General features: G+C 43.4%; 1 protein-coding gene across 3 annotated transcripts in view; it reads left to right on the top strand.

Annotated features, from left to right (window-relative positions):
* Window positions 1-19,528, top strand: part of GABRR1 (gamma-aminobutyric acid type A receptor subunit rho1) — a 36,041-nt gene extending 16,513 nt beyond the window's left edge. Inside the window, exons 2-10 of one of the 3 annotated variants that reach the window (XM_069488247.1) lie at window positions 1,831-1,881; window positions 3,875-3,981; window positions 5,470-5,537; window positions 6,514-6,737; window positions 12,073-12,155; window positions 14,081-14,221; window positions 16,190-16,342; window positions 18,077-18,273; window positions 19,223-19,528. In XM_069488247.1, coding sequence (XP_069344348.1) covers window positions 1,831-1,881; window positions 3,875-3,981; window positions 5,470-5,537; window positions 6,514-6,737; window positions 12,073-12,155; window positions 14,081-14,221; window positions 16,190-16,342; window positions 18,077-18,273; window positions 19,223-19,528 — 1,330 coding nt within the window. Of the gene's footprint in view, window positions 1-1,827; window positions 1,882-3,874; window positions 3,982-5,469; window positions 5,538-6,513; window positions 6,738-12,072; window positions 12,156-14,080; window positions 14,222-16,189; window positions 16,343-18,076; window positions 18,274-19,222 lie in introns of all 3 variants that reach the window. The other 2 variants (XM_069488246.1, XM_069488248.1) reach the window with 2 other exon arrangements.
* Window positions 19,529-26,490: the final 6,962 nt, after the last annotated feature.

The raw sequence follows: 26,490 nt of genomic DNA, 5'->3' as shown, positions 1-26,490 counted from the left end.
TAGCATGGCCCTTGGCAGATAGGAAGGGCTCGAGCAATGTTAGCTATTCCTGATATTTGCTTTGTATAATACTTCATTTCAGATTAATAATCATATCCTTGGCTCGTAAAAGATGCCAATGACATGAAAAATATTCCATGACATATTGTAACTTGAGTATGTTTTTTTAAAGATGTTTTATTTTTAATTATCATGGGTACATAATAATTGCATGTATTTATGGGGTACATGTGATGTTTTGATACAGGCATACAAGGTGTAATAATCAAATCAGGGTAATTGGGGTATCTAATTACCTCAAGCATTTATCATTTCTTTGTGTTAGGAACATTCCGATTCCACTCTTTTTGTTCTTTTAAGGTATACTATAACTTATGGTTGACTATAGTGTAATCTGAGTTTAAAAGCGAGTTACAAACTATGATTTCTCTCTCTCAGAGAACCATAAGGACACACGTATAAAGGTGACAGAGGTTATTTCTGAGTTGTTTTCATCTTCTCCTTTATGCTTAATCTATTTTCCAAGTTTTTTTACATGAGCATGTAAACAGAAAAAAAGTTATATTTTAAGATATTAAACAACATGAGAAAGACGTTAAGGATGCTATTTATCAGTGTCCCCTAGGCTAGAATCCAGCTTCAGGAAGGCAGAGGCAGTGGTATCTCAGAATCTGACAAACCTCCCTTTTGTCAGTGTCCAGTTCTGTTTGGCCCAAAGCTAAAGTAAGGTCTGGGCCAGGTGGTTTTCCATTCGGCCCCCTCTTTCAGTCCCTCCTGTCTCCCTTTGCATGTGCGCATCTTCGGGGCTGATTCCTCCCGTCATCTGGCTAGCGTGCACTGAGGGGCCATGGGGGCCCAGCACTGGGCGAGTGCTGGCCAGGAAGAGGACTCTGACCTGTAGCCTGCAGCCTCACACTGCCCCTGCTGACAGTGGCCTGGAGCCCAGAGAGCATCCCTCCCTCCAGGCTTAGCTCATCCCCGCTGCGGGGACCCACTCCTGCAGAGTGCACACCTGCTCTGCTCCACTTGGTACAAATGACATAATCCCTGTGCATCGGTCCTGACCTGTCCTCATGCACCAGTCGAGTTCTAGCAGAAAACAGCATCGTGCTCAAAAGGGCTTATGTGAATTAAGGGAGCACTCGAAGAGATGTGGGCAGGGCTCAGGAACCAGGGGGGCTGCTGATGCCTGAGGACTAGGAACAGCAAGAAGCCATGATACCTCTAGGACTGAGGGGAAATAGTATTATTGAAGCTTATTGGAAATCCTCTGATTATCTGTCATCACAGAGTAACACAGGCATTGCTAGTCCTTGGCATCAAAACAGAGTGAGAATGAGGAATAAATACCCTGACTTTCTCCCTCCTCCTCCTCCTCTCTCATCTCCTGTCAGTGCCCATTTGGCTGAACTCACAAGCCAGACGGCAAAGATGCCCCAGTGATACAGTTCACCTGGCAATGTGTTATTCTCCATAGGAACGGGTTTACGGTGGATCAAAGTTAAAATGTGCATGTCCTTAAGAACATTCTGGAAGAATGGCATCAATTTCAGGCCTGGGTAGACCAGTAGGGGAGATATTTCAGGTCAGACTTCTTCAAATTAGGCCTTCTAAATAATTAATCCTCCAATCCCTGCTTCTGTATTTACCTGGAAAATGCTCATCAAAAGGCTAAATTAATGCACTGAAGCTTCATAGTTTTTCTTTTCTTTTCACATTTATCATTTTATTCTGTTTAGAGTTGAAGCAAATCTGGAGGACGAGGGTGCTTGGTTGATGTGAGTACCTAGACTGTCTCTAGAGTGTCTTTATTTTTTATTTTCACAGCAGGCCTCAAAGACAGAGACGAGAAGCCCACGGAGACGCCCACATGCCAGGCAGGTATGGCCGTGAACACACAAACACTGTTCTGCAAGTGTTTCCTCCCCGCAGCACCCTGTCCCCCGACCCCTTACCAAGGGTCAGGAAGCAGAGGGCAGGGGACAAGAGGAAGGGGAGCCTAAAAGGAGAAGATGGGGGGTCCTGGATCGAGCTGGGTGGGACAGAGGATGACACGGCAATGGGGACCGGCTGTCCTCTTGGCATGCATCTGAAGCAGCTGCAGCGTGGTCCTCATGCACTAGTTCCGATTCTTTCCCTGGGCCACTTCCTTCGCTGCCAGCAGCATAATGGCCACTATACAAGGACACTTCCTCTTCGGCTCACTAATGGCGATGGTGCCTTCCTTTGCACACCGCTTCGTGGTGTGAAATGTGCTTCCACACACGTTCTCATTTAATCCTGACCGCGCCCCCACCCCAATCCAGTCACAGAGCTTTACCTCTTACCAGTCGGGGAAATTGAGTCTTGGGAAAACAAACAAGTTGCCTAAAGGCTCATAGCAGGCAGTTTCAGAATGGAGGTCAGAGCCCTGTTTTTCTGTTTCCTAGCCACATCCCCTCTCCCCGCCACCCCCACGGTGCTAAAGAGTTTCTTCAGGAAAGAAGAGAGCAGAGAACGTAAAGGTGGACTGAGTATTGCTAAGGATAAAATGCACCTGGGCAGTGGTTCCCCAGGTGTTGTCTCCTGGCCTGCAGCAGCAGCATCTGGGACCTCTTTAGAGATGCAAATTCTTGGGCCTCAGCTCAGACCTGCTCAATCCGAAGCTGCAGGGGGAGGGGGAGGTTAAGAATCTAGGTTTTAGCAAGCCCTCCAGGAGATGCTCTTGCATGCCAAAGGTTGGGAGCCACCTTGCTGGGGAAAGGAAGTGTGTGTGGTGGTCTCCAGAGAGGACACAGGCCGGATGTCAGGAAAAGGAAGAACTGGGAAGGCTGGGCGAATGGAGAAGGTTCAAGGCCATTGCAGCGCTGGTTGTAAAAGCAATGAGCTATGATGATGCTACTGCCCTCTAGCCCGGGCAACAGAATGATACCCTGTCTCCAAAAAAAGGAAAAAAGAAAATTGTCAAACCTTGCAAATATGTTAGCTATTTAGAAAAAGAGAAAACAGATGAAAATGGCCCTAGGTGCAATTCAGAAGCAGCAGCACGAAAGCTGCCTCCTGAGATGACAGGGTGGTTGGCCTTTGGCTGGAAGGAAGTCCGTCTCCCTCCACAGAGCGGGAGGCAGGGGTCAAGGGCACTAGGCTTGGCCCACGCACACCACTCTCCCTCTAGCTCAAAGCCCCAGAATGGCTGAGGCACTTTGGGGGTGTTTGGGCTTATTACTAAGACTGGGACCAGCCATTCTCAGACTTGGTTACACATCACAATCATCAGGGAAGGCCAGGCACGGTGGCTCACGCCTGTAATCCTAGCACTCTGGGAGGCCAAGGCGGGAGGATCGCTCAAAGTCAGGAGTTTAAGATCAGCCTGAGCAAGAGCGAGACCCTGTCTCTACTAAAAATAGAAAGAAATTAGCTGACAACTAAAAATATGTAGAAAAAATTAGCCGGGCATGGTGGCACATGCCTGTAGTCCCAGCTACTTGGGAGGCTGAGGCAGTAGGATTGCTTGAGCCCGGGAGTTTGAGGTTATCATGAGCTAGGCTAATGCCACAGCACTCTAGCCCGGGCAACAGAGTAAGACTCTGTCTCAAAAAAAAAAAGAAAAAAAAAAAATCATCAGGGAAGCTTTAAAAAAAATACCAATTTCTAGGCCCTATTCCCCAACTGCCCAAATCAGAATCTCTGAGGTGGGGCCTGGATGTTGGTGTTTTTGAAGCTCCTCAGTTGTGGTTGAGAACCTTCTGGGTCAGTTCATTTATCCAGAGAGCTGGAGAAAGGAAGTAGCTTAAAAAAAGAAATAACACATCCCCTCAAGCCTGTCAAGAGCAAGTCAGGCTTCTTATCCGGCTTGGTTGGAATACGTGACCCACCTGTTTTCCCCCCTCGGCAGCCCGATTCTGAAACGAAGCCCTGACATCACCAAATCACCTCTGACAAAGTCAGAGCAGCTTCTGAGGATAGACGACCATGATTTCAGCATGAGGCCTGGCTTCGGAGGTATGAGATGTGCATTCTCGGGGTGTCTTCTTTCTTCAGGTCCTTCCGTCTGTCCGCGTGCGGGAAATCAAGCCAAGGGACCACACGGCTGTGCCCTTTGCTGTCAGGTCTGCCCTGGCCGTGCTCGGTGGACAAGGCTTGGCCAAGCCCACAGATCTTCCGAGCATGGGCTCCCCCTACCCTGGGCTCTGCGGAACCCATTCCCAGGGGGCGCATGCTGACGGGTGACCAGGCTGGGCCAACCAGCTGTCCTCAGGCCACTGCTCCTGACAAGGATGGCTCATGATCAGTGAGGCCAGCAGCTGGCCGGCCGTGGGCAGGGCAAGGGGAAGATGGGGCAGCTGCAGACCAAAGCTGCCTCCTGAAAATGCTCTGAAATTACAACCCTTGCACTAAATTTGTTCTCCTCTGGGATCTGGAAGACGGAATTCAGGGTGTGTATCTAAGGGCAGAGTGTGGTTTTAATTACATGAAAATAGCTTGAGAAAATAATGACTTAGTGCAGAAGAATGGCAAAGCCCTCTGAAGCTTAGCCTGCAGCTGCTGGTTTCAGCCCTCTTAGTGTGAAATAGGATTTTCATCCTTATGGGTTTATTTTCCTGGAAAAAAAATATTTATTTTAAAAATCATTCTCTTGCCTTTTATTTTGTCCACTCACCTTTGCCCAGAGAATAATAGGCCCCAGAAGGGAGTCTCTATCCAGTCCATAATCTGCTGCTGTTGGATCCAAGCCCACCTTTTCACTCCATGGTGATTTGAGGGTGTTCCATGTCTGTCCCTGAAAGCAGGGACGAAAGGGGGCAAGAGTCTATTTCCTTTATTATGCTTTCTTACTATTTATCAATATTAAGGTTTTTTGGCCCAGAAACAACAACAACAACAACAAAATCACATGTTTTTAAGGCCATCCGGTTCATTATGTCTCCCCTGAAAGCTCCTCCACCATGTAGCAGAGAAGCAGATCTGTGGGGTTGGGAAACGACCTGAACACGACTTCAGTCCTGGGTGCCTACTACCAATCAATGCCTTTGTCATGGCCATATAAGAGCCACTGCTTTCATGATGAAAAAGTGTGCACAATCAGTAGAGAAATACAGAAAATAAAGTGGGTGGCTTCATGCTAAAGAGTAAGTCGGTTACCCTTTAGACCAGACCCAGCCTTCAACCTAGGTCATACCTTTAAATGAACATATGCAACCAAGGCAGAAAGCTATTTATTAACATCATTATTTCAAAATCACCTGGATGATTCAAACTAAAAAAAACAAAACAAAACAGAAAACCTTTTTTTCCCTTTTGCTGGAATATTTCAGGAAGCCAGCCCATGATTCCATCCTTTTATCTCTGGTGTGACTTCAGGTTGGCATGACCAAACCTTCAAGTCTGACATCACATTGAGGTTCCAGGGGAAATGCTCCTTTTGCCTATTTCTGCCTAGTAAAAGTTCAAGTAAAAAGAATGAATGCTGTAGTCATGCTCTGTCCCCAGGCCCTGCCATTCCTGTTGGTGTGGACGTGCAGGTGGAGAGCTTGGACAGCATCTCAGAGGTTGACATGGTAAGAGCTTCTCTGACCCGGCCGTGGGCAGGGGGATTCCCATGGCCTGCCCCAGGCCAGCAGCTCCAGGCACCTGAACTCATTTAGTCTCACAACTGCCCTAGGAGGTGGGAGTTGCCACACTCATTTTACAGATGGCTCAGAGAGATTGGCCCAAAGCCACCAAACTGGGATGATACAGAGCCAGATGACAAATGTGATCTTCCCCCTCCAGCGCCTCAAATGTGAGCGACAGGGTCCCAGGTTGCAGCTGCCAAGTAGCCAGACACTTCTTACTCCCACAGATTTCCTGACTGCGGAAATGCAGAAGGAACAAAAGAGTGTCGCTTTTTTTTCCTTTCTAGTGGGTTCAGATAAAAAATGGAACAGCCTACAACTCCTCGACTTACAGGACTTTTGGGGGCCTTACCTTTAGAAGCAGACCTGAGACGAGCATTCTACCATAATTTATTTGGAGGTGATTCTGAGAAACACAGGAACAGAGTGGGGAAGTGACACGGGAGGGAAGGCAGCGGAGGAGCTGTGCTAGCAAGCCAGTCACTAGTGCAGAACTCAATCCCACGGGGTGCTCGGGGGTCTGCAAAGAACACATCTCAGGGCTATCCCAAGTCAGGAGCAAGAGATCTGGGGCATTTATCCACCACCCCTCTCTATGGCTGAGTGCTGTTCCCAGCGCTCTCTGGCACGTGTGGCTTGAGCCCCAGGTGTTGGCAGTAGCAGGCTCCTTAGTATAGGGGCAAATGCCAGGGGCTGGGGGTGGGGCTCAGACCCACTCACCCTGTCTGCGGCTTGCAGCGTTCCTCCCCTGCAGCATTCTCTTCCTCCTACTGCAGCAAACTGGGGCACTAGAAGCAAGCCCTCACTTGGCTCAGTTTCATTCCCAGCCAGGTGATGGCTCCACATGGGCACAGACTCTCCTGCCCACACCCAGTGGGTTTGTGTGTCTGGGGTTCCCTCTCTGCCCCTCCGCCCCCAGGACTTTACAATGACCCTCTACCTGAGGCACTACTGGAAGGACGAGAGGCTGTCTTTTCCCAGCACCAACAACCTCAGCATGACATTTGACGGCCGGCTGGTGAAGAAGATCTGGGTCCCCGACATGTTTTTCGTGCACTCTAAGCGCTCCTTCATCCACGACACCACCACGGACAACGTCATGCTGCGCGTGCAGCCAGACGGGAAAGTGCTCTACAGCCTCAGGTAGGGAGAAACTCCACTCGTTCCTCGTAACCAAGAGAAGCGTGGGTTTCGCAGCAACAGTTTTGCATTTTGGCTCTGAACACCTCATTTCTAACTTTTCAGTAGCTGCCAACTTCTCAACGTCAAGGAAAACTAACTTTACATGAGTAGAAATTTTAAAGAATTACTCAGTCTTGAAAATACATTTGGGAAATTTCTCAAGCTGATACTTATGATTTATGCCCTATCCCGTATATTTCTGTAATAAAGAAGTTTATTTCTCTAGCAGGAGTCAGAGAAATAGAAAATGCATTCTCAAAGACTTGCCTCCTCCAATCTCTCTGATTTCCATTTTTCAGGTACATTTTAGAACTTTGATTAAAAAAAAAAAAAGTCTTTTGCTCCACCTGGCCAGCCACAGGCATATTTTCTATCCTTTCTCCCCAGTGTTCTACTTGAGAAACTGTGAGGACCCCAGGCTACTTTATGACTTGAAGTGGTATTCTGAGCGTCACTTTTAAAATACAAAGAATAAATTTTTTTCTTCTCACCAGCTCAGATGTCTTAGAAATGTTTAATTGCTCGTTAAGCACTGACCTAGGGAAGCTTTCCTTAATCTCAGCACCTCAGCCAGCGTGGCTTCCAGGCTGCAGGGCTGGCTTTAGAAACTCCTGGTGCTCCCCTCCCTGGAGAGGTATGGAGATGAGCTGCGACCTTCACAGAGAAGGGACGCGGTCACTCACTGTGGTTTACTGCTTCTGTGCTGTGCCTGTGCCGAGGGTGCAATTCAGTTTCACTGGCTTTGCTTTGGCTCACATGCTGGTGAATGGTAATGACGAATCTTCACACCAACGTCTGTCTAAGCAGGGCGTTCTTGGGCAGTTGCACAGCATATCTTCCGAATCAGGGATCGTGATATTGAAGCTGAATTTCTGTCCCTATTGTCCAAAGGAATATTTATAATGACACCTTAATATTTATCCTGACCTGGAACCCAAGTAGATAGGTACCAGACACAGAGTGGAGGTACAGGATTTTCATCTTCAAGGCTTAAATGGCTCCAGAATGTGCAACCCCTGCCCCAAGCCACATTGAACTTGTTCTGTCTGAAGCCCTCATTCCTGAGGCAGGTTGTCAAGGCAATTTAAGGCTCAAAAACCACCAACACAGCAACACAACTCAATGGCACCACCAGGGCTACAGAGAACTAGACTGTAACACACATGGCCATTGGGGTGCTAGTAAATGTTTAACAATTGGTTATCTGGGGCAAAAGTATGCATACATATGTTTATTGTAAACATTACTGATAGAAAGGATGTATAGCACGTGATTTACAAATTAAATTAAATATATCATGCTCTTTATTATAAATTCCATATACTTATAACTTGAGCATGATTTCCTATTTCTTATAAAAACCACTATCAGTTTTATAATTATATCATCAACAATAATTCTACAAGGTCAGACTACAAATAAATATTTATAAGTATTTGCTTGCTTACATGATTGCCAAATGAATGTAGATCTGATGAATGTTGGTTGATAGTTTCATTTAAATTGAAAGACAAAAGTGAAACAATGAAGAACTGGGTAGGAACTTTACTCATTTATTATAGACATAAGCAATGTCTTTGCTGAGTTGGGTAATAGCTTTCAAATATTGGAAGAATATTTTCTCAATATTTTGTGCTATTCACAATGTAATGGTGATAGACATAACATACTTTAAGGTTTAATCTGCCTTCTTAAGTCTAAATAATCAATAAAACAATAAATCAAGCCCTAATCTGTAGAGTTTGCCAATTTCTGTAGTATAAATACTGCCATAATGGCTGGTTTCAAGCTACCAGCCACCGATGTCACTGAATGCAGAGTTAAGAAGAAACGTCACATGGCGGCCGGGCGTGGTGGCTCACGCCTGTAATCCTAGCACTCTGGGAGGCCGAGGTGGGTGGATCGTTTGAGCTCAGGAGTTGGAGACCAGCCTGAGCAAGAGCAAGACCCCATCTCTACTAAAAATAGAAAGAAATTATATGGACAGCTAAAAAATATATATATATAGAAAAAATTAGCCGGGCATGGTGGTGCATGCCTGTAGTCCCAACTACTTGGGAGGCTGAGACAGGAGGATCCCTTGAGCTCAGGAGTTTGAGGTTGCTGTGAGCTAGGCTGACGCCACAGCACTCACTCTAGCCTGGGCAACAAAGTGAGACTCTGTCTCAAAAAAAAAAAAAAAAGAAACGTCACATGGCAACACATTATTATGCAGTATTTCTACCATACAGATGCAATAAATGTAAATGATATCAGGAGTATAGATAATAATAAAATGTAGTAAAATAATTAAGAAGTGATAACTTCTGAGTATTTGTTACTTTTGTTTTTCATGTACCATTTAATTTTAAGTTTTAATAATGACTGTGCTTAACAACTGGCTCGCAACTTTCCTTCAAATCTAGCAATCAGATCTTGAGAGCCCTAGAAGTCTAGCCCAGTGCACCACTGGATGTCACCACAGAAGGCAGAACAGAGGAAACAAGGGAGTGGAACATCTACGTGTTCAGAATCGAAATCCTCAGTGAGCCTCACCCACCAGGGAAAACACCTCCTTTCCATCCCTGTGCCTAAAAATAGATGAGTTGATTTCTCATTGCAAATAAAATTATGCTTTTGTTTTACTTAAATAAAAAAAGAGGCTTAAGTTACTGAGGACTACCACTTTGAAATTTACGTTAGAGAAAACATGGAGTACTTGGGTATTGTCAACTCAGTAAGCAGCGTGTCGGCTCCTAAAATACTCACTAATAGCCATTCTCTCACTTCGTTCACTCATGGATTCATGCAACAGATTTTTAAGAGCCTTTTGGGTGCCAGGGTGGCCCCCAGAGTTGTGCAAATGAAATCCCTGCCAGGTCCTGTCTCAAGCTCTGGGGACATAAAGGCAAATGATACAAGCTCACCACCCTTAGCATGACTGCAGGCCAGTGGAGGAGACAGGCATGGAATCCAATGAGGTATGCACAGTGCAGCAGGCGGAGGGGCAGGAAACGACAGGTGACAGGACAGTGAGATCGAAGTTTCCAAGGCACAAACATACAATAAAAAAGTGAAATTTACAAGTGAGATGCTCCATTACACTACATAGATTTTACTAAGGAAATGTTGAAAAACCAATTCCATGACTGTTGAACTCCTAATAAATTTCAAGATATAAAATAGTCAATGATGGGGGGAGGAAGAAAGGATTTGTGAGATTTTTCTTTGGAGGGAGTTGTGGGCATGTGGTGAATGGGCCTTCACTGGACCACCTGGAGAGCTTGGGGGCGGTGTGCCTACAGCTGGGGACACTTCGTAGTTCCAGGGAGAGAGAAGAGCTGTCTGCCCACCCGGGGCAGAGCCAGACGTTTTTACTGTGCTCAGTCTGTGCTCCCAGGTTGTTGGGAACGGTCAAGAGTGTGTGGAACGGATGGTGGGTGACCAAGAGTGGGGCGGGGAGTTGCTGCTGGAGGATGGAAACCTGCAGCCTGAAGGAGCCACTGTGGGAAAGAGGAACCCAGGAACGGAAGCATCCGCTGCCACCAGGTGGCAGGCCCCGAGGGCAAAGCCGCCCAGCCAGACTCTCCTGCCCCACCTCCCTCTCTCCTGCACTCCCACCTGTGCCAGCCGTGATCCGAGATGGGCAGAAACTGACCGCTCAGATGCCAACTTTGTATCTTAGCTGAGGAGGGAAAGCAGAAGTCTTCATTTGAATGAAGTTAGAAGCATTGATTAATATAATATATCAGACAAAAATTTTAATTTTTGAATTGAGATGTGGTTTGTGACTTGAGAGCGTTTTTGACTGTTACATGAGAACGAGCCGAAGAGCCACAGGACCTGCAGAGTTTCTGTCCAGGGCAAGGGAAGATCCCTTCCGATGACTCAATCTAAAGAGACTTGGGAAACAAAAATAAACATGGGTTTTCATTACATCACAAATGCTTGTTCTATATATAGGTTATGAATGAAAAAGCATCAAGTCAGGCTGGAAAGACTTCGTCTGATGATGTCTGTGATTCTAAAACTAATGCGAAGAAGAGATATTCAATCCTCTTGTTCATAGCAAAGAATCTCCCGCATTTGACATTTCATGTCCCTAAAGTTAGCTCCATGTGTCCCCAAACTTGCCTTCTAGCGTTCATGCTGATGGTGACATCAGACATAGTTATGTGATGGGGTACCCACAGAAACGGAAGCCCACACACAAGGCATCCACGTCGGCGGCCAGCCCGACTGCACCCCGCACCCCAACATACCCTATTTATCGGGATCTCTAGGGGACAGAAGGCTACCCAGCTGCTGGCAATCCCAAATGCCTGGAAGAACACAACCTTTGAGGGGAGAACATTCTCCCCTCAAAGCAGTGGGAAAAAAGGAGTCAAATATTTGGGTAATTCCATTTCAAGAATGCTCTTTTCCGTGAAATTTCCATTTAAATTAAAAGTGATTTTTTTTTTCTTTTGGGCCATGAATTATCCAGGTCATTTCCACAACTTATACATAGCAAATCTTGTGTGGCTGAAGGAAAAATAGTATATTCAGTACCAGCCAGCGACCGTTAATCATGTCCTGCCATGAAATCCCGCACCAATGGGAGACTTTTCGTCTATGACTAATGATCTGTTTGTTCCATGATGCAGAAGCCTATCTTCCTGTGTAAGCTCTGAAACAAAACCTTCAATACCACCAAGTGCTTGTGTGTTAGTACAACAAGATTGTTCATTGTTTCCCCATTACTGTGATCTCCATGGAATGACCCATTAAAAACACAAAAGCCCACTAGTAGATATTATTATCAATATAAAAATATCAGCATTGATATAATGGAGAGATAGAATAGAATGGAAAAAAGTGCTCAGTTTGGCAACTGGCCTAAGTGTACACAGTAGTGTACATGATATTGAATATCAATAAAATCAATAAAAGAACAGAAGAACTTGAACTTACCTAAAACAGGAGAACAATATATGCTCCTAAGGCTTCTTTTAAGAAAACATATCATGTGAGCTTTTATTTCAATTGTTATATCAATTGAGACCACTCCTTTTTTAAAATGCTTGGATGTGATAAGAGTTAGCAGAGACATTCTATTCCCTCACACTGACACTGGGGTTAAACATAAATACCTGAGTACTCCAACGAGGGTATCGCTCATCAGCTACTTATCTGAATTCTGACACATTGCTTATGAATTTTGAGAAGGAGGCAGTTATCATATTGGAAGGAAGCAGAGGTCTTTCTGTTTGCTTTATCATTTTGCACCTGTCCTTTGCAAGCTCTGAACACTTGGATTTTGTCTTTTTGTTTCCAGGGTTACGGTGACTGCAATGTGCAACATGGACTTCAGCCGATTCCCCCTGGACACACAAACGTGCTCGCTTGAAATTGAAAGCTGTGAGTAGACCTGCGCCCAGGCGTCTGTGCAGCTCCTTATCATCCTAAACACCTCCAGCTCTCAGCAGGAACAGTGTGTGTTTCTCATGCAGGACAATGCTTTTAAAGTGATTTTCTAGATTGAAGCTAAGACTAGGGTAATTTTAAAAATCAGGAACAAATTTGAGACTAAAATCCCATAATTGATAAATTCCCATAATTGATCTTTTTACTGCCCTGTGGCTATGGTTTTAAACTTTGTTCTTTGGAACCTGGAGTTTTTAAGAGTTCCCCAGGGCAACTTCTTGAGGAGGAGGAGTGGAGGGCAGATGGAATGTGAGTCTCCTTCCAAGCCCTCGGGCCAACACACACACACACACACACACACACACTCAGAGTCCATCCAGAGAGCCCGTTTTTGATCTGTTTTATTGCTTTTCTAAATACATTTTCCACTGAAGAAAGGGTTTCCTGGCAAAAGCGGAGTGGGCAACAGTTGCCCCAGGGAACTGCTGCTGTGAGCATGTGTGGTGGCTGGTCTGCTGTCAGGTACAGCCCAGGGGCCTCAGGAAGCTCCCACACAGGCGGGAGTCCTGGGGAAGCTGAAAACCAGGCCCCATGACACCATGGGCACAGGCAACAAATGAAAAAAGAGACAAATTGGACTTCATGAAAATTTAAAACTTTTGTGCATCGCACGAAGTTTTGCAACCCACAGGTGGAACTTCTTTCAGAAGCCTCAGCTGTTCTTATAGTCTTTCACTGATTGGATCAGGCCCACCAGTTTATCCAGGATCATCTTCTTTCAAGTCCACTGGTTGTGGACACTATTCACATTTACAAAATACCTCCACAGATTAGCGTTTGGCTGAATAACTGGGTGCTGTAACCATACCAAGTTGACACTTAAAACCAATCATCACATAGGTCAAGGGTTGGAAAATGGGGAAGAAATATTGTCAGGGGGCTGGGCCTGGTGGCTCATGCCTAGAATCCTAGCACTCTGGGAGGCCGAGGCAGGAGGATCACTTGAGCTCAGTGGTTCAAGACCAGCCCGAGCAAGAGCAAGACCCCGTCTCTACCAAAACTAGAAAAATTAGCCGGGCATGGTGGCGCATGCCTGTAGTCCCAGCTACTAACGAGACTGAGGCAGGAAGATCGCTTGAGCCCAGGAGTTTGAGGTTGCTGTGAGCTAGGCTGACGTCTGGACAGCAGAGCAAGACTCTATCTCCAAAAAAAAAAAAGTATTGTCAGGGAGCCCTGGAAGGAACTGTTTACAAGTGAGCAGATTGGACTGGCAACTCCATTAGGTTTTACCTTGGTTATGCCCAGGCTGTGGGTAGGTTTGTTCAACTGGAGTAAGATATGTATTCACCTGAAGTGGGTGGGGTTGGGAGAAATGGTGGCACCAAAGAGGGTGATTATCAGGGGCTCACTTTGACTTTACCCCAGGTAGGAGTAATTAGAGGCCTATAGAAAAGGGACTTTGTTCTGCTCCCATTTCTGTGTGGATCCTTTCTTGCTAGAACACAGCCTTTACTACCTGATAGTGTTTAAAAGCATTTACCGTCGATTGATGAGTCACTACACTTTGAAAGCAGAAAGGAAAGGGCCCCTGGTTTATAAGGCTGAACCATGTGAAATCTGACCTAAAAAACAGCAACTTCATTTGATCTAACATGGTCAATGGCAGGGTGACTTGCGGGGTGAGCCCTTTTGCAGGAATTATGAGCACTTGGGCTTGAGAGCTTTGATGACTTTTGGAAGACGGGGGAGTGTTAGCTTTGGTTTTTTTGGATTTTGTTTTGCTTTGTTTAGACCGTGGTTTGTTTGTTCAAACTATGTTATCACAATCCCAATAGTCTGTGTGAGAGAGCAAGACACACAGCTTCCACACAGCCCCACAGACAGCCTGTCTTGCCTGACACCGTCTCCCATCCTTCCAGATGCCTACACGGAAGATGACCTCATGCTGTACTGGAAAAAAGGCAATGACTCCTTGAAGACGGATGAGCGCATCTCACTCTCCCAGTTCCTCATTCAAGAATTCCACACCACCACGAAACTGGCTTTCTACAGCAGCACGGGTGGGTGTGGGGGCAGGGGGCGGGGCGTGGGGCAGGCTTCAGCTTGGCCACAGAGGTTCATCCTCCCTTGTAGGAAAGGCATGAATTGGCTGTCAAGTAAACAGACCCTGTGTCACTTGTACCTGAAACAAAAGACGGAAATCCTAAATGAAGTCTAGTGGGTGGCAAGCATTGGGTGGAGGTGATTTTTTGATACCATCAATGCATTAGGAGTACAAGCCTAGAAAATATTAGTAGGACTCAGACGTAAGTGAGCAGGTTTATTTGAGACAATTGCACTGCCAGCCTACTAGCTGGCAGCCCTGATACGCTTGTCAGAGGCCCCTCCTCTACAGCAAGAAACAAGTCCAACTTCAGGTCTGTTGTTTTCCATTCATTTCTCCCTGCTCCAGCCAACCGCTCAGGGCACTCCTGCCACCCTGCTTGCACAGCCCCTCTGTGACTGTCCTCTAAGGCTCCACGCAGGAACCGCTGGTTATTCCCCTGTGGGCCTGCTTGTTGCTTTTTGAACCAAGGGTCTGGACAGGCTTGCTACCTCCGGTTGCCTGTGACCTTCTTCCTGAGCGCCTGCCTGTGCTACTTAAATGGCTGAGGTTAACTTACTCCATCTCTTGCCTCTTTTTTGACCAGTCACCCTTCAGGATGATTTTGCTCAAATTCTTAAGCAGTTCTATTGCTAAGAACTTCCTTGATGGACTGCACAGGGAAGTGCAATCTCCTAAGTACACCGTGGTCTTCCTATCTATAAGAGAGAGCACTGGTTTACTTCCAACGTAGCATGGCAACCCCCGCGCTCCTTGTCCTCCGCATCCATCACCCAGAAGTCTCGGTTCATCAGGGGACCCTGGTTCTTTTGACCCTCAGCATTTTGACAGTGCTCCACAATCACTTCCTGGTACCAAAAGGCAGATCCCAAATTAGCCAGGATGCCGGTTTCCAAGTCAATGCTGCCAAGTCCACATTTAATTTTCAGGCCCAGTCATCTCAAACTTATCCTCCCTTTCCCTTCAACGCCCCCAGGCATACGTTTTCCTTGTAAAGAACACAAGAGCAGAGCTAAAGCATAGCTGGACCTGTGATTGTTCACTCTGCTCCTAAACACAATGTCGTGTTTAGCTTTGTATTTTAACTTAAAACACATTTCTCCCAAAAAAGAAATTCAGAGGGGATTGTTTAAATCAGTGCTTCCCAAACTTTGACATGTATACAAATTGCTTGGGGAATGTTGGTAAGTGGAGATTCTAATTCAGTAGATCTGGGGTGGGGCCCTGAGGGCTGCATTTCCCACAAGCTCCCACCCAGGTGGTGGTGAGGCTACTGGGCCTGAGAACGAATTTTGAGTAACAAGAGTTTAAAAAACCTTCTCAAGGAGTTCCTTTTGTGTATAGGACAGGGGCCAAAGATTTCTTAAGACGGATTCACCCAAGTGGTGTGGATTACCATGTGATCACTTTATTACATGTTTTTTCCTCATTTCCACCTTTTATTTATTTATTTATTTATTTATTTTTTGAGACAGAGTCTCGCTCCGTTGTCCGGGCTAGAGTGAGTGCTGTGGCATCAGCCTAACTCACAGCAACCTCAAATTCCTGGGCTTAAGCGATCCTACTGCCTCAGCCTCCCGAGTAGCTGGGACTACAGGCATGTGCCACCATGCCCAGCTAATTTTTTCTATATATATTTTTAGTTGTCCATATAATTTCTTTCTATTTTTAGTAGAGACAGGGTCTCGCTCTTGCTCAGGCTAGTCTCGAACTCCTGACCTTGAGAGATCCACCCGCCTCGGCCTCCCAGAGTGCTAGGATTACAGGCGTGAGCCACTGCGCCTGGCCTCATTTCCACCTTTTTAACGTATGGTAAGATTGCATTGGAGTGTCTAAGGTATTTATGATTCCCTGATTAAAATTTGTTATATGAAGGAGCTGAGTAGCTATGATGTGTGCTACCTTTTCTTCCTGTGTCCCCCAGGCTGGTACAACCGTCTGTACATTAACTTCACGCTGCGTCGCCACATCTTCTTCTTCTTACTCCAAACCTATTTCCCCGCCACCCTGATGGTCATGCTGTCCTGGGTGTCCTTCTGGATCGACCGCAGAGCTGTGCCTGCCAGAGTCCCCTTAGGTAAGAAATATCTCAAGTACACATTCCAAGCATCTGAAAATACCAGTAATTCCTTCCAGATAAAAGCATTCTTTTCTTCTTTTTTTTTTCCTCATGCCTTCTCATTTCTTTCAACATTCTTTTCAAATTGGTCCTATACCCCTTTAGGCATTGTAACTTGGAGAAACTCCAAGTTATTTAATCGCAGATAAAATCCCATAATTAAGAATCTATGGGCGAGGTGTGGTGGGTGGCTCATGCCTGTAATCCTAGCGCTCTGGAAGGCTGAGGCAGGAGAATTGCTTGAGGTCAGGAGTTTGAGACCAGCCTGAGCAAGAGTGAGACCCCTGTCTCTACCAAAAATAGAAAAAATTAGCTAGGCGTGGTGACACACACCTGTAGTCCCAGCTACTAGGGAGGCTAAGGCAGGAGGATAGCTTGAGCCCAGTAGTTTGAGGTTGCTGTGAGCAATGATGATGCCACTGTACTCTAGCCCAGGTGGGAGAGGAAGACTCTATCTCAAAAAAAAAAAAAAAAAAAAAAGAATCTATGTTGCAAAACTTTCTAGGACCCTACAGGTGCCAATCCAAACAACCCACTTTTAGTCTCATTAGAGCTGTGTTCTAGGGTGGGTGATCCTGGTCTTTAGGGGCTTTCTCTGCTCACTTGCAAAATGAATCATATTCTGTAACAGGGTTTCTCAAAAGGTGGCACTAGAGATCTTTGTAAGAGAATCTCTGAGGGACACGGTTAAAAATGAAGAGTCCTGGGTCTCATCTACATCTATAGAATCATTATCTCTGGGTGAGGACCAGGAACCTGCATTTTTAACAAGCTCTCCCAGTATTCTTATTCATACTCAAGTCTGAAAATGCCCACCCCGTAAGCATTCTATCAGGAGCTGTTTGCTATCAACTCTTTCACTCGCTCTGAATATTGTACCCAATTAATCACACATACCACCATCACTCAGACGGTTCAGGGGCTGCAAGGGGGAGTGTGACCCACCAGGTTTTAGTGAAACTGGATTGGAGCTGGCCCTTAAGATGACCCCAATCCTCTGTGATTTGATGTTTGCCAAACAAATGTTCTGAGCTTAATTTGAAATCCTGGGCAAATTTCCACGGACAGATGCCCTGTCTTCTAACAGTTGTTCGTAGCTTGAACATTCACTGTGCTAAATAAACATGCATTCTAGTTTTGAAATCTGTCTCCTATAGATGAAGTTAACATCATCATCCTTAGTAAAATCGACCTCTGGGTCCTGGAGCCGACATTGCTGAGTGGCAGCCAGGTCAGCATGGGGGTGGCGGCCAGGGGAGCCCTGACCGCTGTTAATGCCGCGGGGACAACAGGACTCCACAGCAGGAGCAAGGACATAAATATTACGATAAACCTCGTGCACCTTTCCCCCCATGTATACCTACTTGTAAATGAATCTCTTATTTTTAAAAATTGAGATAAATGCCTTAATGCCAAAAAGTCTGGGGCTCTCGAGGAGAGGTACAGCGACAGATGCTACGATGAATACACAGGGTACGCAGACCGGGAATGGGTGGGCATGAGAGGGAAAGGATCAGGAAAAGCTTCGTAAAAGTGAAATTGTGAAAGATGAGTAGTTTGCCAGACAGAGGGGTAGGGATGGAGACAGTCTAGGTTGAGGGAGCTGTAGGGACAAACAAGCGGAGGCAGGGAGCCATCCCGTGATTGGAGAAAGACAAACACATGCTTATTTCTCCTCGTGTGTGTTTGCAGGCATCACGACGGTGCTGACCATGTCGACCATCATCACGGGCGTCAACGCCTCCATGCCCCGCGTGTCCTACATCAAGGCCGTGGACATCTACCTCTGGGTCAGCTTTGTGTTCGTGTTCCTCTCGGTGCTGGAGTACGCGGCCGTCAACTACCTGACCACCGTGCAGGAGCGGAAGGAGCAGAAGCTGCGGGACAAGGTGACTTCACTGTGCGCTTAAAGCGTCGGGTCAGGACGGAGCCTGGTCCAGCTCTGGGGCCCCGGGCAGGTCAGACCTCTGTAAAATGGGGTCGTGAGCCCTCCCTCCTCTGCCTACTTCACAGGGTGGTTGTGAAGAGCAGACATCACCACATGTGTTAAATCAGTGTGACATTTACTGTGGGCGACATCTTTCACTTACTAAAACATTTATTTAGTACTTTCCACATACTTGGAGCTGCTAAAGCCAATGTAACTAAGACCTGTCTTAGGTCTTGGCAATATCTTGGTGGTGTTCAGTTTAGTGAGGGAATCCCAGGAGAAAAAGAAATGGCAATTTAACATGGTGGAACAAATTATTTACAAACATAGAGGTGTGTTAAAAGAACCCTCCAGGGAAGAACAACTCCTATTCTAGGAAATTTTCCTTCATATGTGATCTCCTACATCTCCCAGGCTATCCGCCTCCCACCGGCTTTCCTCTGTCCCTCCAGTCTGCAGCTGCATGGTTATCTGCTCCAGAAAATTCTAATCATATCGCAATAAACTATCCCCACCATGCCATACCTTCCCAATTCTCACCCCCATCTTTCTCTCTCTCTCTCATACACAATAATGTGATCTGTAAACATTTGTATCAAAGGCTCTTATCAGTTTATGATCTCACGGAGAACAAGTCGATTTATGTAATCAAGAATCAACATTCTTGTTGGTCTCTGCTATGACATCGCAATGTTTCCTAAGAGTCAACAAGAATCCTTTAGTTTAACAAAAATGGAATCCTGCTATTTTAGAATGTTTACAGTGACACCACCGTTAGTGTCCTACCCTCCTCCCAAACTGAGAATAAGAAAGAAAGTAGAAAAAAGCAACCCCCTCCACCGTGCAGTCTTTGGAAGGGCTTCCGAGGGAAGGCGCTGAGCGGCCACCCCTGTTTGCTGTGTCCGCAGCTGCCCTGCGCCGGCGGGCTACCCCCGCCCCGCGCCGTGATGCTGGACGGCAGCTACAGCGACGGGGAGGTGAACGACCTGGACAGCTACCTGCCGGACAACGACAACGGCGACGGCGAGAAGCCCGACAGGATGATGGTGCAGCTGACCCTGGCCTCGGAGAGGAGCTCCCCCCAGAGGAAGAGTCCGAGAAGCAGCTACGTGAGCATGAGAATCGACACCCACGCCATTGATAAATACTCCAGGATAATCTTTCCAGCGGCATACATTTTATTCAATTTAATATACTGGTCTATTTTCTCATAGATGCCTGTAATTTTATGAATTCCATACTTTTCATGGTATGCACTAGTGAAATATCTGTGTAATGAAAAAGAATTTAAGGCTATGTTAAAAAAAAAAATTTCCCAGTACCCACTGGTGGTTCCACTCTTCTTTCTCCAGCTTTCCAAAGCTAGACTGACAAGACAGACACTCACTGGTTTAGCACATTAACTGCTGTGTGAGTTGTATTTACCTCACGCTAGTTTTGAGCCCGGGGCCTAATGAAGTGTATGTAACTCACACATCTCCACTTTGGGAGCTGCGTGAACTATTTTTCAAGTTGCATATAACTCATGCACAGAAAACAATAAAAAATAACATTTTTCATTAAATTAGAAAGGATCATTTTGTTTTTCAAGTTTTTACTCTATTTTCGTAATAAAATACCGTGGCCCCAAGGAAAAAAAATTTTTTTTCTAGTGTTTCATGTGTTAATTTGCATGTATTAACCATCTATTGTACACACAGCATTATATAAGTGCTGCAGGAATATGACACTGTAGCAACTGATGTTGTCACCCACATCCCCTGGAAGAGCACATTACCAGTGCTGTGGGCACACTGTAGTTCAATCTCTGTTAGATCCTCGATGCTATCCACATAAATGATTTCCTTTACATGAGTGTCATTATAGTCTTCAGACTAGGTGGACTTGGGAAGCACCTAGAGTTCATTTGCATGGAACCCACATGCACCTAAATCCCCATTATGACAGAAACTCATGATTCAGTTTATAGCCTATTACCTATTTTTTATGCATCTCTGCATGTTTAATAAAAGGCAATAATATTCACATTATTTTTATTGACATGCTGTGGTTCACGAGGTTTTACCTCTTCACAAGAAAAACTGTTTAGATTGGTGCAATTGTTTCTGATTTTGGTGGAAATTTCCCTAGTAGGGAAACTTTGAAGATAAGGGTATATGCACGCATTCTGTCTGTTTTGTCATGGAGATAGCTAGGCTAGGAAACTTGTATTTAAGTGTTTCCTGTTTTATAATCACCACTTCATGTATCTCCACCTTGGAGCATATCCTTGTTCAAAGCCAAATCCTTTCTCAGTGATGCGGTATCTTCACTGAGGAACTTGGGAAGAGAATGATTTCTCCTGTATAAACAACATTCCAAGGAAATTTGGGACTACTCGTAACTCATTAGAATGAGAAACACTCACATGATTTCTTAGGAGTAAAAGAGCAACAAAAAGCAAAAGAAATGGGACATCACTGAATGTCTGCATTTATACTCGGTGAATACCAGCATTTTCCATAAAACAGAAAACTGTCATCACAGGCAGCAGGATGGACCTATGGCAGCTGATGTGAAGGGATGGATAAAGGAGAGGGTTCTAATTCAAAGTATTATTTTAAAATGGAGTTATTTATACTGTATATCTATATACCATACAGATCAACCCCCACCAAACTTAGCCAAACAGCATTTGTCTTATTTGAAACTGACTTTAAAAATGAATTATACATACAATAAATGTCATTTTCATTTCAAAGTTAATTTGATCATCAATAGTAAATAATATCATGGTATTTCTACATATCCAGCACTATACTTTATTCTAATTTGAAAAAGAAAACCTACTTGCATAAATCCTAATTATAAGGCATTCTCCCATTTACCCCCAATAAAACCTCATCAAGATATTTTTAAAATATTATTTTAAAAACATTGCTTTTTCCATGCTTTTTTATGGAACAATTGCAATAAAAAATCAACTCTTCACAAGCATCTTTGCTACTGTCTTACTTCTTCATCACTAGGGCCACTTTGGGTCATCTAGGTTTTCAGGGTACACCATCTCAACTTCCACCTACCTTGCTGTGGATACTCCACCATTTGAACCAGCATATAGGATGCTCCATTAGTCTGCTAAAGTTGCCATAGCAAAGTACCACAGACTGGATGGCTTAGACAACAGAAATGTATTTTCTCACAATTTTGGAGGCTGAAGTCCAAGATCAAGGCGTTGGCAGGTCTGTTTTCTCCTGAAGCTTCTCCTGGCTTGTAGATGGCTGCCTTCTCACTGTCCTCACGTGGTCTTTCCTCTGTACATGTCTCTGTTCTAATTTCTTCTTCTTATAAAAACACCAGTCATACTGGAATAGGGCCCATCTCAATGACCTCATTTAATCTTAATTACCTTTTTAAAGGACCTACCTCCAAATACAGTCATATTAGGAGTTGAAGCTTCAACATCAATTTGGGAAATGGGATGAAACACAATTTGTTCCATAACAAATATCGATGGAAATTATCCATTTGCATTATAGCACATCCAATCAACCTTACAGGTGTTTATTCCTGATTTTACAACATAATCTCATACAGTATTGTTTTTAAAGTGATCTTTAAAAGGCTTGTTTACGCTGATAGCCACAGTAGTGACTGTGAGGAATAAATGATTAAATTCATGTTAAATTTCTTTGCTACCTTTTCTAGTAATTCCACAGTGACCTCCACTGAGTATCTAAAACTCACATTAATTGAACAATTTCCATGCTAATGTGTTTTCTCTTGGCAGTACTTCACTGTCAAAGGTATGTAATTGAGAGAAAGCTCTATAGTATGACTTTGTAAGGATCTAAATATAAAGCAATTCCCTCTTTTCTAAGGGATAGTTTTAGAGAAAAACCTCATCATATATGTGAGCATCTATAGTACAATAAACTTTTACTGGCATGAATAGGATGATCTGGTTAATGATACTGTCTGGCTAATAGGCAGGTACCACATGGCTATATTGAATAATTTATTTTTAAAGGGTTAAACTACACTTTACTAAAACTATATCCAACATAATGTATTCTCTGCCTGGTCATTCAGAAAGCACTTTAGGATTTTGAGGGTCTCTTATCATTATGATATAATGTGGGCATCAGAAAGACATGCAGAAGTATTAGCCAGTAGAGAAGTGGAGCTTTAGTCAAATCAGCTTTTATTTAATAGCAATATTCTCTTCCTGTGTTATATTATCCTAACCAATATTCTTTAGTTTTTTTTCATAACTCATACTTTATAGAAAGGAGTGGTGATGCTAGATCTTAGAATAAAAAAATGGCTTATGTTAGTAACAACAAAACCTCACATTTGTGAACCCAGTTTCACAAAGTGTACGTTCACATTCTGTTTCATTTGAATCTAAATGAGGAAACTTTTAGAGGCCAAGAGAGGCTGACTGACAGGCACACAGAAAACATGGTTAATAAGTGAAAAGACTCCTAACCCCACGCTCACTCATCTTATTACAGATAATATATACTGGACAAGCAAACTGTCATACACAATATATAAACACTAGTATAAGGAAATATTTTTACCAATCAATGACATCTTTTCATTCATTCATTCATGAAGTAATATTGAGCACCCATTCTGTAGTAGGCAACATTCTAGACTAGTGCTTCTCCAAAGTGTCTATGGTGAAAGGCCAGTTTTATTTCATTTCCAATCCATCAGCTTTTTGTATGAGTTTTTTTGAAAGTGGAGAGTTGCTGACATAACCTAGCCCTGTGCCTGCATTCCAGCCTCCAGGAACATGGACTTGTGGGTTTCAACCATGGAGCCTGCTACTGTGTGTGGCTGTAATCACAACAAGCATGATGATGCACGTACAGAAAGACCAATTTCATTTTGATGCTATCAATCAAATTGTTACAACTGAATTTTAAGGATTGCTATGTATGGGAAATCTCAGTACCTGCAGTAATAAGACAGCACATTATCCAATGCACATATCAAAAATTTTAGAGTAATACCAGTTAGCTCACTTCGGTATTATCACAACTATCAAAATAAAAGGATCCCTTAATTTTTCAATTCCATATTTTGAATTTAATCCATTTTCTTTCAATTATTTTTAGTATTAGTACCTTATGTGGAAGGAGACCACCTTAGTGTTTTGAGATCAGAGTATTTTATAAATGCCCTCTGGTTTACTTCAAACACAATTCACATATCCATATAAGTTTAGTGGGTTTCTTCGAGTAGCACTTACAGCTCTGTACACACTCAGTCCCTACTGTGACTCAACACGTGCATTTGTGGGGCCCCTGCCTGGCATGCAGGTCTTGACCATGAGAACTGAATGAAGGCAGCTGTGTCTCCTTGAGAATCTAATTCATGCCTAAGTGAGGTTAAATTATGTAAAATTTCCATATCACCCAGCTACACCTTTTATCTATAGTGGTAGGTGGAAAAAGGGGAAGCATTTAGCTTTTTCATTTTTCATGATTTACAAGTTTCAATACTCTGTTTAAAACAGCATGATTTGTATTAAAGACTCCTTTAAGTTTCAAGTACAGAAACCTTCTTTCATTTCATGGTAACACACCACACCGAACAATGAATACTAGGAGTCATGGACTAAGAAGCTAATAAAGGAAAAGAATAAAATTAAGTAAAAACTCTTGAAGAAAGTTTAAAATCTAGTTAGAACAAAACAAAAAAATTCTATTTTTGGTCCCAATGAGAGTAAAACACAACCTTAATGACTGCAAGATAAAATTTAGGCAGTATCTTTTGAATTGATACAACGCTGGACAGTTTGACTGGTATGCTGGATTGAATGGTTGCTTTGGCATTCTGTAGATTAAACACTCATGTATCTATCTTAACTTTGTGATTCTCCAATAAATAAAAGCCTTTTAAACCTTTTAAAGATCTAATTTATTCTAAAAACTAAAAATAAGACAGGGAACCACAATGTCATAAAGAGATGCAAAAAGTAAATTCTCTCAAATTCCCATCACTTCTTTTGGCTTAAAATTTTATTGCCATTTCTAAAAGTGGTCATTAACACTGGGGGAATTTACTGAGGGGCTTTGTATATAGGAAAAAAAAAAAAAAACACTGGAGGAAAACCACTGGAGCAAGAAAACAAGTTCTAGCAACAAATATAAAACATAGTCTTAAATTTAATTTTTTTTTTGCAGTGTAAAACCTAGATGAATGTAACTTCAAAAATTGTTCCTAAAAATGATGAATTCCAAGGAAAAAGACATTTTTGTAGTGTGAAAGATCAATGGAATTATTTGAGAAGAATTAAATAAACAGGCAGAAGTTGCTTTAGGAAATTTTACTGGCTAAAATGCCAAGATTTCCTTTGTTCAAATGTCAAGTTTTAAGTCTCATTGAGGCATGTTATAGGAGAATTCCACTTGTAATTTTCTAGTGGTTTCTTACTCTTAGAACTTCTATTGGAAAGCAATCTAATTTATATTGCCCAATTTAAGGATATGTACAGAGAAACAGTTCAAGCATGATAAAAGAAGAAAAAAATAGTCTCTGAACATTTCTCAATCTTTATCCTAAATTGGCACCATTTTCTCATGTTATACATGTCCATATAACTATCCTTATTTTAAAATCACTTTTAATGTTCTGGCTTCTTTCCAAAGTACGGCAACTACAACTTAATATGAACCTAGTTATAAACTTGTTGGCTTTGCCATCCCAAACAGTTAACAGTCTTTGCAAAATGGTCTTTAGTTATGAAATATGGTTTGATTATACTCAAACATATTGGGCAGCTTTATCTAAAAACTAAAGATTTAAGGCATAGCATCGGAACTATTTTCCCATTTTGTAATACTGACTGTTCCATAATATAATTTAATTTCCATGGCATCCCTTAAGTTCGAGTTCCACCTTTGGGTAATCGCTGCACCTATTTTTAATTGGGACAAACACAATTAGGTTATTGTAACTCCCAGAGCACACATTGGAATTACCTAGGAATAGGTTAGGAAAGCAGAATCTCAGGCCCCACCCCAGATCTACTCAATTAGAACCTGTATTTTAACAAGATCCCCAGGTGACTCATACGTACATTCATGTTAGCAAAGCTCTGAACTAGGTTCTCATAACCATATACCTCTGAGTGTCATTCACGAAAAGTGATGAGTGCTGCATTTATACATTCAACAACTTATTCGATATTAATTGAGTACTTATTATATCTGCTAAGCACTGTGTTAAGAGCTATAGCTGATTTGTTAACCTCAAAGAAGTTGGTAAAGTATCTCCCTAAAGTCTATACCCTCAAGCACCAAGCCCAGCTTAAAGAATACAAATGTCTCTTTAAAATAGGAAGAAATACTTGTTCAGAAATATTTTTTAAAAATATTCCTATACCACAAAGCTCAGTTGAGTTTAGAATTTTTTTTAATTCTGAAGGAGTATGAATCTGAGTTACCCGGGATTTAAGTGCTGATTTGGGAGCACTTTCGTTTTCCTGTTTTGAGGGCGAGGGCAGTTTATAAAGTTCAAGTTATAGAAGACAGAAAAAACTCATTCATAATTCTACTAGCCAGCAGCAAGAAATAGTATTTCCCATCTTTTCCTATACATTTTTATATAGCTGCCATCATATTTTACATACAAATTGATTTTGGTTCTTTTCCATAACACAGCAGGACCATTTTCTACCAAAAACTCCCCATGGTATGTTATAGCCATTAAAATCATTCCATAGTATGAATGTACACGTCAATCTTTCTCATAATATTGGATAAAATTAATACTGTGATGAATACTCTTAGGCATATATTCTTGTCACACTCTACACTATTTTCTTACATTGAGAATGAATGTATAGAATGGTATTAATTTTTTTTTTTTTTTTTTTTTTGAGACAGAGTCTCACTCTGTTGCTAGGGCTGGAGTGCCGTGGCATCAGCCCAGCTCACAGCAACCTCAAACTTCTGGGCTCAAGCGATCCTCCTGCCTCAGCCTCCAGAGTAGCTGGGACTACAGGCATGCGCCACCATGCCCAGCTAATTTTTTTCTATATACTTTTAGTTGCCCAGCTAATTTCTTTCTATTTTTTTAGTAGAGATGGGGTCTTGCTCTTGCTCAGGCTGGTCTCGAACTCCTGAGCTCAAACAATCTACCCGCCTTGGCCTCCCAGAGTGCTAGGATTACAGGCATG

Source organism: Eulemur rufifrons, chromosome 15, assembly GCF_041146395.1.
Source record: "Eulemur rufifrons isolate Redbay chromosome 15, OSU_ERuf_1, whole genome shotgun sequence".
In the NCBI taxonomy this organism is placed as follows: Eukaryota; Metazoa; Chordata; class Mammalia; order Primates; family Lemuridae; genus Eulemur; species Eulemur rufifrons.
The sequence above is the reverse complement of the archived record's forward strand: the minus strand, read 5'-3'. Positions and strand labels throughout refer to the sequence as shown.